Source organism: Saccopteryx bilineata, chromosome 1 (assembly GCF_036850765.1).
Source record: "Saccopteryx bilineata isolate mSacBil1 chromosome 1, mSacBil1_pri_phased_curated, whole genome shotgun sequence".
Lineage (NCBI taxonomy): Eukaryota > Metazoa > Chordata > Mammalia > Chiroptera > Emballonuridae > Saccopteryx > Saccopteryx bilineata.
The window spans coordinates 403,665,913-403,678,087 of NC_089490.1; the positions used below are offsets into that span (position 1 = coordinate 403,665,913).

A 12,175-nucleotide genomic window follows, 5' to 3' on the forward strand; every position below is an offset into this window, starting at 1 on the left:
CCTACCTTGGAATACTTAATCTTCATCATACCTGCAAAGCCATTCCTGCCATGAAAACTAAACTATTCCCAGGTCTGGGAATTCGATTGTGGACTTTTAAGAGGCAGAGGTTGGCATTATTTTGGCCGCCACATACCCTCCGCAGCACGGAGACTTTTTCTTTAGAAAAAAAAAACTACCCCCAAGCAACACCCAATGTCATTATTAATGAGAGACCAAAACAAACACTCAAAGGGGGAACAAAAGAAGGGAGGGAACACAGAGACAATTCAAAGAGAAACAGGACAGAAACAGCTCTGCGGATGGATCAGCTGCACAAACAGAAACCAGTTTGCATCTGTGAAACCAGTAAAACATACCTCTTCCTTCTCCTGTTTTTTTTAAAGGCACATGATAGGTGAAAGAAAGATACAAACACTGTGCTTCATCCAAGTTTAGAACATTTGTACCTCCCAGGACACAATCCACAGAGTGAAATGGCAATTCACGAAACAGGTGGAAATTTTTGCACATCGTACATCTCAATATAGAATTCGCATCCGGAATACGTAAACAGCCCCTTCAACTCAACAACAAAAAGACAAGCAACCCAATTTTTAAAAGGGCAGAGAAGTTGGTTGGGCATTTCACTGCAGACAAGTGACATGAGTGGACACCCCGGGGCTCAGCCACTTGTCCTGTCTCTTTTCTTTCTGCCTTCCCTCTCTGGGTGACCTCTAAACACTATATGAGTCGAGGTGTTCCAGAGAAACAGGACTAATGGGATACATAGAGACCTGTACAGGGAGATTTGTTATAGGAATTGGCTCACGCGGTTGTGGGAGTCCAGAAGTGCCACCATCTGCCATCTGCAGTGCCCCCTGACCAGGGATCGATGCGTAACCTCTGTGCTTCGGATGATGCTCTAACAAACAGAGCTATCGAGGTCCTGGCCGGTTGGCTCAGTGGTAGAGCTTCGGCCTGGCGTGCAGGAGTCCCGGGTTCGATTCCCGGCCAGGGCACACAGGAGAAGTGCCCATCTGCTTCTCCACCCCTCCCCCTCTCCTTCCTCTCTGTCTCTCTCTTTCCCTCCCGCAGCCAAGGCTCCATTGGAGCAAAGTTGGCCCGGGCGCTGAGGATGGCTCCGTGGCCTCTGCCTCAGGCGCTAGAATGGCTCTGGTTGCGACAGAGCAACGCCCCAGATGGGCAGAGCATCGCCCCCTGGTGGGCATGCCCGGTCGGGCGCATGCGGGAGTCTGTCTGACTGCCTCCCCGTTTCCAACTTCAGAAAAATACAAAAAAAAAAAAAAAAAAGAGCTATCCAGCCAGGGCGTGGTGTGTGTGTGTGTGTGTGTGTGTGTGTGTAAGGAAACTCTCATGATTTCTTTCCTCCTCTCATACTCTGCAGGGATAGAAAAGCCGTCCTTCCCTGGCCGGTGAGGCCCCTCCTAATCTGCCTGCTGCAGACGTGCTGGTCCCCCTGCTTCTCCTGGAACCTAGGCCCTCCTCGGCGCCGCTGCTCCGCCCTTGCTGAGCTCTGCACCTCACACCTCTGCACCTGCACCAGCCCTGCACCTACTCCGCTCCCTGGGCCCAGGCCGTACTGACCCCAGGCACACTGCCAGTTCTTATCTGTGTTGTGTAAGCCGCTGTACTGATTGATGACTGAGCTCTGGCTGGCGGGGTCTTCCCGAATTTTTTTCCGAATTTGTCCCCAGCACCTACTGCCTGGCACAAAGTAGGAGCTCAAGAGACACCAAAGAGCATGCATAGCATCAAAGATTACGAGTTTAACAATCAAATATCAAACTTGAACCCTTAAATAAACGTATGAGTAAATCTTTTCCGCCCACAGGTGTCCAGGGGCACTAAAGGCCATGCATCATCACAGATGTTAACAAATAAATGCATTTATTGTCAGCATCCGTGCTGCCACGTTTCGCAAGAAACGCAGGATTGCCCTCCCGGGATGCAAGTCAAGGTCTCGGGACCTCCAAGGCCAGACTTTCCCATCCGGGCCGGGAGGGAGGGGGGTGCGGAGCAGAGAAGGTGCGGAGGGCGCAGGCGCATAGGCCGTCCCAGCCCCGCGCCTTTACCCTGTCTGGTGTGCCCCCTGGCGGCGGCGGCGCGCCTACCAGGCGGAAACGGCTGCCATCAAGCTCCGGGCGCATGCGCGAGTTCCCAAGTTCTCGCGAGGCGTCGGAGAAGACAACCCAGTGGTGGACTTCCGGTAGCGGGGTCTCGTTTGAGGGGCTTGTGAAGAGGGAGCCGGGACCCGGGACCCGCGCGGAGTCCCGGGGTGTGGTGGGGGGGGTGCCGGCCCGTGAGCGGAAGGCGGGCCGAGGCGGGGACTGCGCGCGGAGCCGGGCTCGGGCCCCCGCCGCCATGGACCCGTTCCTGGTGCTGCTGCACTCGGTGTCCACCGGGCTGTCGAGCGGCGAGCTGACGGAGCTCAAGTTCCTGTGCCAGGGCCGCGTGGGCAAGCGGAAGCTGGAGCGCGTGCAGAGCGGCCTGGACCTCTTCTCCGTGCTGCTGGAGCAGAGCGAGCTGGACGGCCAGCGCACCGAGCTGCTGCGCGAGCTGCTCGTCTCCCTGCGGCGCCGCGACCTGCTCCGGCTGCTGGACGACTTCGAGGCGGGCGCCGTGGCCCGGGCGCCGGCGGAGGAGCGAGGTGGGCGCGGGGCTGGCCGGGGCCGGGGCGGGGCCGGGACCGGGGGAGGCGGAGCCACTATGCCCGGCAGCCGCCACTGGAGTCGGCCGGGCGCCTAGCTTTGGCCGGCTTTGAAGTTGGCGTGGGTTTTGTCCGAGCGGACCTGGCTGAGCGGCGGCGCGTGGGGCCACCAAACCCCGGGACAGGGAGCGCACCCCAGGCTGCAGAGCGTGGACACCCCTGTGCCCCCCCCAGCTCGGTGTTTTCAGGGAGCGCACCCCAGGCTGCAGAGCGTGGACACCCCTGTGCCCCCCCCAGCTCGGTATATTCTGCACCACCCCCACTCTGTCTACAGAAATTAGGAAGGACACGGGAGGAAAAGGCATCGCGAACTTCCTCTGGGTGGGGCAGTGTCGTGGGAGCTGTGCTGCCGCCGGCACTCGCCTGCGGCCCGGGAGCAAACGCCCAGGCGCCGCGCCTACTGTTCGACTGCGTTACTGTATTTAGTTTTCAGTGACCGCCTTCGTTAAATGCTGTTATCTGCCCCTATTCCTCTCACGGGTGAGGGGACTGGGGCTCAGAGCAGTAATAAGTGACTCGCATAGCCAGTTACTAACAGAGCTAGGGTTGAAGCCGGGCAGGGTGGCCTCGGGGCACTAAACTGCCCCTTGGATCGATTCTTTCCTTGGCAGCGGCTTTCTGCCTGGTTCGCAGGCGCCCCCCCGCCGCAGGCGCGGATTGCAGGGGCTTCCAGGAGGGAAAAGGAGACCTGAGTTTTAAGCAGGGTTTCTTAGCTGCACACCACACTCTCAGAACCTGGGCAGGAAGTGCTTTGGGGGCATTCCTCACAGGCTTCCGGTTGTGTCCTGGAATTGGTCATCAGGTCACTGAACCCAGAAAGGATATATACACATGACACCACAGGTGTCACTTCCTAAGGACTGGTGCTTTCTGATGGCAAGCTGAGGGCACAGCTTTGCCTAAAAGACAAATTAAGATACATATTTATTGATATTCATACATATACACGATGCTGGACGAAATGGGACACAGGAAAACTTTATTTCCGAGGAGATTCAGTGGGGGGAGAGTGCTGATCTGATGCATTTAAAAGGTAGCCCACGCAGCGCAGAGACCAGTCTAGGTTTATGTGTCTGTATTTTATTTACGTGGTTACTATGTGTGGGAGGAAAGTACACTGGAAGGTTAAGTGCAGGAAGGGGAGTTGATCGGGGTGACTCTTAACTACTCTTGACAGGCAGTTTAGCATAATGATTGTGTGGGAGTGGGCTCTGGCTCCAGACCACCAGGGTTTGCATCTTGCTCTGCCATCGTCTAGCTGTGTCACTTCAGGAAAATCACTGGCCTTCTCTGTCCTCAGTTTCTTCATCTGTATGTGTGGTCATGGTAGCGCCAGTAACCACAGGGCTGTCAGGGCGGGGTGGCACCCAGGCCGATAGTGTCTCAGGGATTTGTAGCTGGAGATGTGGATTTGCAGAAGCCCAGACACAATCAGCATTTTTCCTTTCTCTCTCCTTGTTCCAGGACCCCCCTTTTACAGTCTAGAGCACCCAGCTCACTGGTGTCAGGAGTAACTTCGAAGATGAGGACATGGCAGCCAGGGACCCGAAGGCTAGTAGTCAGTCAGGGCGGCTTCCAAAGTGAGAACTGGGGTGGGTGTTAGTTTTCTAACTGCTGTACAAACACCACAGACGTGGTGGCTGAATTAAAGCAGCAGAAGTTGGTTCCCTCACAGCTGGGAGCCAGTGTCAGAAATGGAAGTGTGACAGGCTGCACCAAAGAGGGCTTGGGGACAGTCTGTTCTGTGTCACCCAGCTTCTGGGGCTCCAGCCACCCTTGCTGTGGCCACTGTGCTTCAGTCTCTGCATCCGTGGTCACGTGGCCTCCTCTCTGTGTCATCGGGACACTTATCACTGAGTTTAGGGCCCACCTGCATAATCCAGGATGTTCTCATCTTGAGGTCCTTTACGTCAGTGGTCCCCAACCTCTAGGCCACAGACCGGTATCGGTCTGTGGGCCATTTGGTACTGGTCCGCAGAGAAAGAATAAATAACTTACATTATTTCCGTTTATTTATATTTAAGTCTGAACGATGTTGTTTTTTTTTTTTTTTTTTTGCATTTTTCTGAAGCTGGAAACAGGGAGAGACACACTCCCACATGCACCCAACCGGGATCCACCCAGCACGCCCACCAGGGGGCGACGCTCTGCCCATCCTGGGCGTCGCCATGTTGCGACCAGAGCCACTCTAGCGCCTGAGGCAGAGGCCACAGAGCCATCCCCAGCGCCCGGGCCATCTTTGCTCCAATGGAGCCTTGGCTGCGGGAGGGGAAGAGAGAGACAGAGAGGAAGGCACGGCGGAGGGGTGGAGAAGCAAATGGGCGCTTCTCCTGTGTGCCCTGGCCGGGTGATGTTTTATTTTTAAAAAATGACCAGAGTCCCTCTATTACATCCGTCTAAGACTCTTGACGCTTGTCTCGGTCACGTGATACATTTATCCATCCCACCCTAAAGGCCGGTCCGTGAAAATATTTTTGACATTAAACTGGTCCGTGGCCCAAAAAAGGTTGGGGACCACTGGTTTATGTAATCACATCTGCAAAGACCCTCAGTAACAGACCATTCATGGTTCCAGGGATTAGACTTGGACATAGTCTTTTAGGGGCCACGATTCAGAATGGGGTAGGGAGCAGCCCTGTTTCCTTCCCAGCCTCTTACGTCCTGAGCAGATAGCTGCATTACGCTCCCCCGCAGCCCACGCCAGCCATGAAGTGTTCAGCAGGCCACGCCTCTTGGATAGTGTTTTGGGTGGGATGGGGCTTTCTGTGACCTCGAGGCCCCTCTGCTGCTGGGTGACTTCAGCCTTTGCAGGAGGACCCCTTGTGTACCCAGCACTGGGGGCAGCGCAGTGAAGCCCGTTGGAGTATCTGCCTCCTAAGGAATATCCCAGACCTCTGGTGGCTCATTTTGTTCTCTCTCCCCTAGACCTTTGCGCTGCCTTTGACATCATATGCGAGCACGTGGGGAAGGACTGGAGGAGACTGGCTCGTCAGCTTAAAGTGTCCGACACCAAGATCGACGCCATCGAGGTGAAGTATCCGCGGAACCTGACGGAGCAGGTGAGGGAGTCGCTGAGAGTCTGGAAGAACACCGCGCGGGAGGACGCAGAGGTGTCCCAGCTAGTGGACGCGCTCAGGGCCTGCCGGTTGAACCTGGTGGCAGACCTCGTGATGGAGGAGCAGCAGGCCCAGGGCCTCCAGAACGAGAATGAGAGTGGCCACAGTGACGTGTCCCTTGTGTCGTGGGACTCGGATACCCCCGCCCCGAGAGCCTCTTCCTGACCCCACTGCCCTTCTCCAGGGACCAGGAGCCTCTGTAGGCTGAGTGAGCTCTGGCTCCCTCCACCGACACTGGCCAGGCGTCTTCTGTGTGCCAGCGCTGTGAAGCCCCATCAGTGAGCGGGACGAGAGGCCCCAGTGTGCGCAGTCACAGGTGCTAAGTGTGCACCCGGCCTTTGAGCCTCCACACCCCCAGCAGAGATTTCCCCATGCCAGGCCCTGTATCGGGGGCTGAGCCCCAGCAACCCAAAGGACAGAAGTGCCCTTCCCTGATCACCATGGCAGCACAAAGGACAGGGGTGACCTTCCCCTGATCACAGCAGCAGCACAAAGGACAGAGTGGCCTTCCCCTGATCACCACAGCAGCACAAAGGACAGGGGTGGCCTTCCCTGATCACCACAGCAGCACAAAGGACAGGGGTGGCCTTCCCTGATCACCACAGCAGCACAAAGGACAGGGGTGACCTTCCCCTGATCACCACAGCAGCACAAAGGACAGAGTGGCCTTCCCCTGATCACCACAGCAGCACAAAGGACAGGGGTGGCCTTCCCTGATCACCACAGCAGCACAAAGGACAGGGGTGACCTTCCCCTGATAACCACAGCAGCACAAAGGACAGGGGTGACCTTCCCCTGATCACCACAGCAGCACAAAGGACAGAGTGGCCTTCCCCTGATCACCACAGCAGCACAAAGGACAGAGTGGCCTTCCCTGATCACCACAGCAGCACAAAGGACAGGGGTGACCTTCCCCTGATCACCTTGAAAGCCTGCCTGGGACCACGGGTCTTAACCAGGCCGTCACTCACAGGTTCGGGTGTGGCTGAGGAGCTGAGCTGGTCCCAGTCCCAGATGGTGTGGCCCTGCACATCCCCCGTCTGCCAGCAGCACCAGCCTTTCCGGCCTCGGGTCAGGACTGCTTCTGTGGACAGAAGACATCATCACCGCCAATACAGACGAGCGGTTTGCCAAGTGGGTAGCTTTGAGAATTAGGTTTTCTGGGCATTGTGTCCATCTTTCTTGCCCAGGTTTTAGAGGCTCTGCCGTTCCTGTGGTTCACGGTGTGCTGAAATGTAGACATGTCGAGCCCCCTGGCAGCACCCTGCCTGTTCCTATGTGCTTCTCACCTGGAAGGACCCTCGACCCTCCATCACACCAGCTGCTCTGATAGAGGCTTCGATGGCACGGTTACTGCACCGGAAGTTTCCGTGGCCTGGTAGCACTGCATGGGGCTTGGTCCCCAGCTCTTCTGCCAGCTTGCCCAGGTGGCCCCTCACCAAGTACCCCTGGCATTGACACCCCCAGGCCCCCGGGAGAGCAGCTCCTGTCCCCATGGTGAGGAAGAGGGAGCCTGAGCTTTGGAGCAGTCTGACGTCACCTGTCCTGTGACCTAACCTCACCCAAGCAGAACTCAGCTCCTGGGCCACAAGACTCAGGAGGTGAGGGTGAGGACGCGCCTGCTGCCTGTGCTCCGTGGGCCCAGAGCCACCCGGCCCTGGGCATCTGTGTGCCACCAGGGCAGAGCCATAGAGTGGGGTGGACTTGCACAAGAACTGCCCCCTGGTGGAGGGGGCTCTGAGCCAGACAGGAGAGCGTGCTTGTTCACCTGCCCGCCCCGCCCGTGGACAGGAGACTTTTCACGGGACCGCCACTGGGCCGGCGGTGAGGCTCAGCTGAGCAGGGCAAGCAGCTCATCCTCAGGACGCGCAGTGTCCCCAGCTCTGAGACAGAAGGAGGAGCGAAATGACTCACGCAGGGTGTGGAGACAGCGGACGCGGGCACATCGGGTGTTTGAGGACGATTTTCTGATGGCAGCATCACCACCCTTGCTGCGTTTCCCACATTTTCTGTGACGTGTGTGCTTGGTATCTGGACTGTCTGGTGGGTGTTCCTGACCCAGCGGCACATCCTGGGCTCTGCTTTAGTGGTGCCATCTCCCTACCCAGGGGCCATTAGAGGAAACACCAGGTGCTTTCCCACATCCTGGCCACTGTCTTCTCAGGTACCTGAGAATTAAGGCGTGAAATTCCAGCAGAGGGGTCCTTCAGAATACTGGAGCCTCTAGCCCTGGGGTGTCCCTCCTCACCACTTGGGACCCAGGCACTTCTTTCCGGGTGACGGTGACAGTGACGTGAGGGCTGCCTCCGGGCAGTGTCTGGGTCTCCTCAGAACCTCGCCTGGGACAGGTGTGACTGGTGTCTAAAAGAACCTTACATTTTAAATTTTATTATTATTATTCATTTTAGGAGAGAGAGAGAAAGAAGCAGGGGTTTAAATTGGGGTTTTTTATTATTCATTTTAGAAGAGAGAGAGAGAGAGAGAAAGGGGGAAGGAGCAGGAAGCTTCAACTCCCATATGTGCCTTGGCCAGGCAAGCCCAGGGTTTTGAACTGTTGACCTCAGAGTTCCAGGTCGACGCTTTGTCCACTGCGCCACCACAGGTCAGGCCGTGACTGGTATCTGATCAGAGTGGCATAACCTCGAGGACGGTCAGTTGCTCTCGTCCTGACTTCAGAGCTGTACTGTTTTCAGGCCAGGATCTCTGGTAGTGTACGGACCCCCGCAGACCCGGTCAGTTGCACTCGTCCTGACTTCAGAGCTTCACTGTTTTCAGGCCAGGATCTCTGGTAGTGTACGGACCCCCGCAGACCCGGTCAGTTGCACTCGTCCTGACTTCAGAGCTTCACTGTTTTCAGGCCAGGATCTCTGGTAGCGTACGGACCCCTCAGACCCGTGTCCTTTTTTGCAATCGTGTGAAGTTTATATTTCCGATGAGCATGCCCACCACTTACGTGCTTTACTTGAAAGCTAAACTTCGGGGTCACATTTTACTCTCAGCCCTTTTCTCTTGACGGAGAGGAGAGCCGATGCCTTCTGCAGACTGCAGGCCACAGAAGGGGAACCCTTCCACTGCATTTACTGGAACAGAGGGTGACCCCCCCTCCTCTTCTTGCCCCTCCCAAGTGTGCCAGCCTTTCCCTCTGCCCCTCCCCCACCCCACAGCTGGGCCTGTTCACTGGACACACGGGGCTCTGGCGGTCCCCTCACCCCCCCGCTCCTGGGAGGCCCTCTCTCATCCCATTCTCTCCCCACTCACAGGCCTCGGGCCTCAACGGCTTCCTAGCGTTTGCTGAGGTCACAAGTCACCAGACCCATCGCATACCTGTTCGGTCATGCTCAGCCTTAAGGCACTGGATGCTTCTCTTAACCGTTCTCCGTGAAGGGCGCCCAGTTGTCCTCCCTCGGGCCTCTCCTGTGCACCCTCTCCCACAGCGGTCCGCAGCCCTCGGACGGCCCGAGAGAGCCCAGGCCCTTGGCCTCACCTATCCCAGGTCCCTGGTCCCTCCCCCGTCTTTCCTCGAGGTGCTCGGACCTGCAGTGTTTGCCGCATAGGGGGGCCCCCTTTTCCCATGTAAGAGAGCATGTTCATAGGCTCTGTGGGAGGCGGGTGACCCCCTCCCTGTCCCTGCCCAGCTCCGTGCCTGGTTCCACTAATCCAGCTGCCTAAGGCACAGACCTGGGCCGCCCGCAGGGGCTGCCTGGACCCCATCTCCCAGCCCCTCCCGCCCACCCAGTGAGCCACAGTCCCTCTCTGGACAATCCGACTCTGTTCTTCCTGCCCCTGCCACCCCTTCTGACCCATCCCCCGCCCACAGACGGAGGCCTCTGGCTCTGTTCTCAGAACTACAAGCTCTATACACTTGTGGTTTTTATTTCTGTGACCGCTATGAGTTATCTTGCTCCCTGCACTGGATCTACTACTGACACACACATTGTTGTGTGCCTGTGTGGAGCCGGACAGGCGGTCGTGACGGGACCACATATGTTCTCAAGGACGTGCCCAGTCTCCCTCCACAGGAGCCGATACAAAGGCAGAGCTTGTCTCTGGAGGAGGGAAATTTGCAGTTGAAATCCCTTTTCATCAAAGGACCCCTCAGTTCTTTAAGTCTCACTAAATTAAGACACTGGCAAGAGTCATGGGTGTATACCCACCGCACTGTCACCAAGGAAGAGAGGCCGATTCAGTGGGTGAGCGGGGTCCTCGTCCAGTGATAACCTAGAAAGGTGAATTATTTAATTAGTAACTTAAATTAGCGTTATTAGTTTAAGTTGTACCTGTTTTGTAGCCGTTTCTTCTCTGTGATTTTATTGATGTAGTGCTGAAGGCCAGAAGCACAAACCTTTTTTTTTTTTTTTAATTTATTGTGTGGACATGGTTTCAAGCGACCTGAATATGCACTGCTCACAAAAATTAGGGGACATTTTATTGCCTAATACTCATTTTGAAATATCCCCTAATTTTTGTGAGCGGTATATAACACTGCAGTTGACATTATTCCATCCACCACCACGGCCACCCGTCCTGTTTGTATATGTCATGGTGACAATATTACAAGTAAAACCTTGTTCTTTGGAGTCTGGGTCAGTGTTATTGCTTCCGGAGGGGTTACTGGCTGGAGAAACCCGGCTCTGAGGGTGCCTGGCCCCTCAGGATCGACCCCAGTCGGCAGCAGCACGATGCCCAGGAGGGGTGCTCAGCAGCCTGCCCCACTACCCACCCTGGGCCCCCTCCTGCCCTGGTCCTGCCCCACCCACCGGGCCCAGCTCCCTGAGCTCCACAAAGACACTTAACAATAAAGGGCCATGCCCAGGTGTGGGGAGGGGGAGAGAAAGTTTCCTGCCAGCTAGAAAACATCATCTGAGGGTGTCAGAACCCCGGTGGACTCTGCTTTTGCTGGGCTTCCTGCCGGGCAGACGGGGAGTTCCTGCTGAGGTGGGTGTGGAGACCATCACCTACCAGTGCGCCAGCCAGCCCTATGGCGACCAAGACCCAGAATTCACCTTTCACACTTCCTTAGTCCCAGCAGGTCCAGCCAAGGACCCCAGGAAGGTGCCACATGCACAAGAACACACAGCCCTCCTCTGGGAGACTGAGCCACATACTCCATCCACCCGCCCGCCCATGCGTTTATCCGGGAGATTCTTAGCAATGGGCTCAGCTTGGCACTGCCTGCTCTAGCTGGGCTACCTCTCTCTAGCAGGCCGACCCCACCGTGGAGACCCCTCCTCCTCAACCTCCTTTCTCCCCTAGTGGGACCCTCCCCCTCCCAGGCTTGCTCAGATGGTGTTGGGCAGATGAAATATATTATGCTCACTTTGTTAAAGATGGTGCTGCCCACATGGAAGCCGTCGCCCAGGTGATATTAATGTGTGTTGGGGGCGGGCTGTGGGCAGGCAGGATCCTTAGAGCCTGGGGCTTGGTTTTGGGATTAAGCCTTTCCCACCCTTTTTGATGTGGGGTGGTGCAATCCCATTATACCCCAGATAAGTGACTTTGTATTAGAGACTTCTCTATTTTGTATATTGGATTAAAGTTTTGATTTCTACACTATAGAATGGGGGCAGAACGGGAGCTTGCTCTCTTGGTTCCTGAGATTAGCATTAGAGAGCAGAAAGCAGAGAGAGGCCACGTGGAGGAGGCCAGGAGAAGCAGCTAAGATGGCAGAGTGTTGAGTGAGAAGCCAGTTTGTGCAGGGAGAAGGAAGGAGATGGGGAACAGAGGTGAATAAGTCTGGTGAGCTAGAAACCTTTGTGAGCACTGAATGTGAGTGGGTTTGGAGCCCAGTGTGTGTTTTTACTTGCCTGCCGGGTGCAAGCTAGGATTAAAGAAGATGGCCCACCAGCTTTTGGCTCTGCTGTTTCTTTGCCGACTGTCCGAATCCAATGCGAACCTGCATGGGCCGGGCTGCTGTGATGGTGACCATGGTTACTGGCTTTACAGATGGTGTGGTGAGTAACCGGTAGGGACATTGTAAAGGTCACCAAATGTCATTTTTTTACTTACCCCAAGTGGCTGCATGTTTTAAAGACTTGCCTTCACACCTTGACAGCTTGATGGAGTATAAACTCTGGTCACGCGTTCATCCCCAGAAACCTTCAGAGGCGGGTGACACCCAGCGACCCAGCCCCCAAGCTGCATTCTGAGCAGCCTGTGACCCGGGCCTGGCTGGCAAGCCCTATCGGGGTTCTTATGTAAGGATAGCAGGAACAGAGACCCCTCTGTCATCTGGCCCCGGTGATGGTGTCTGCAGCCCAGACCATAAAACAAAAGCTGTGGGAAGAAAAATCAATGCACGTGGATTGATGAGAATGGGAGACACTCATCTTCCTTAACACAGATCAAAATT

At 56.0% G+C, this 12,175-nt stretch overlaps 1 protein-coding gene across 2 annotated transcripts; it reads left to right on the plus strand.

The window, feature by feature from the left end:
- Positions 1–1,952: 1,952 nt before the first annotated feature.
- Positions 1,953–6,544, plus strand: FADD (Fas associated via death domain). 2 transcript variants are annotated; one of them, XR_010728156.1, is made up of 3 exons: positions 1,953–2,650; positions 5,636–6,287; positions 6,329–6,544. XR_010728156.1 is itself a non-coding variant. In XM_066252276.1 (2 exons), the coding sequence occupies exons 1-2, from the start codon at positions 2,149–2,151 to the stop codon at positions 5,989–5,991; spliced, it is 858 nt and encodes a 285-aa protein (XP_066108373.1). In that variant the 5' UTR covers positions 1,953–2,148; the 3' UTR covers positions 5,992–6,544. The 2 variants fall into 2 exon arrangements, 1 of the variants encoding a protein (XP_066108373.1); XM_066252276.1 differs by having other exon boundaries at positions 5,636–6,544.
- Positions 6,545–12,175: the final 5,631 nt, after the last annotated feature.

Coding starts and splice junctions, on each gene's coding strand:
- FADD (XM_066252276.1), top strand. CDS start 2,149: ATGCGCGAGTTCCCAAGTTCTCGCGAGGCGTCGGAGAAGACAACCCAG. Junction 2,651..5,635: donor GGCGCCGGCGGAGGAGCGAG/GTGGGCGCGGGG, acceptor TCTCTCCCCTAG/ACCTTTGCGCTGCCTTTGAC.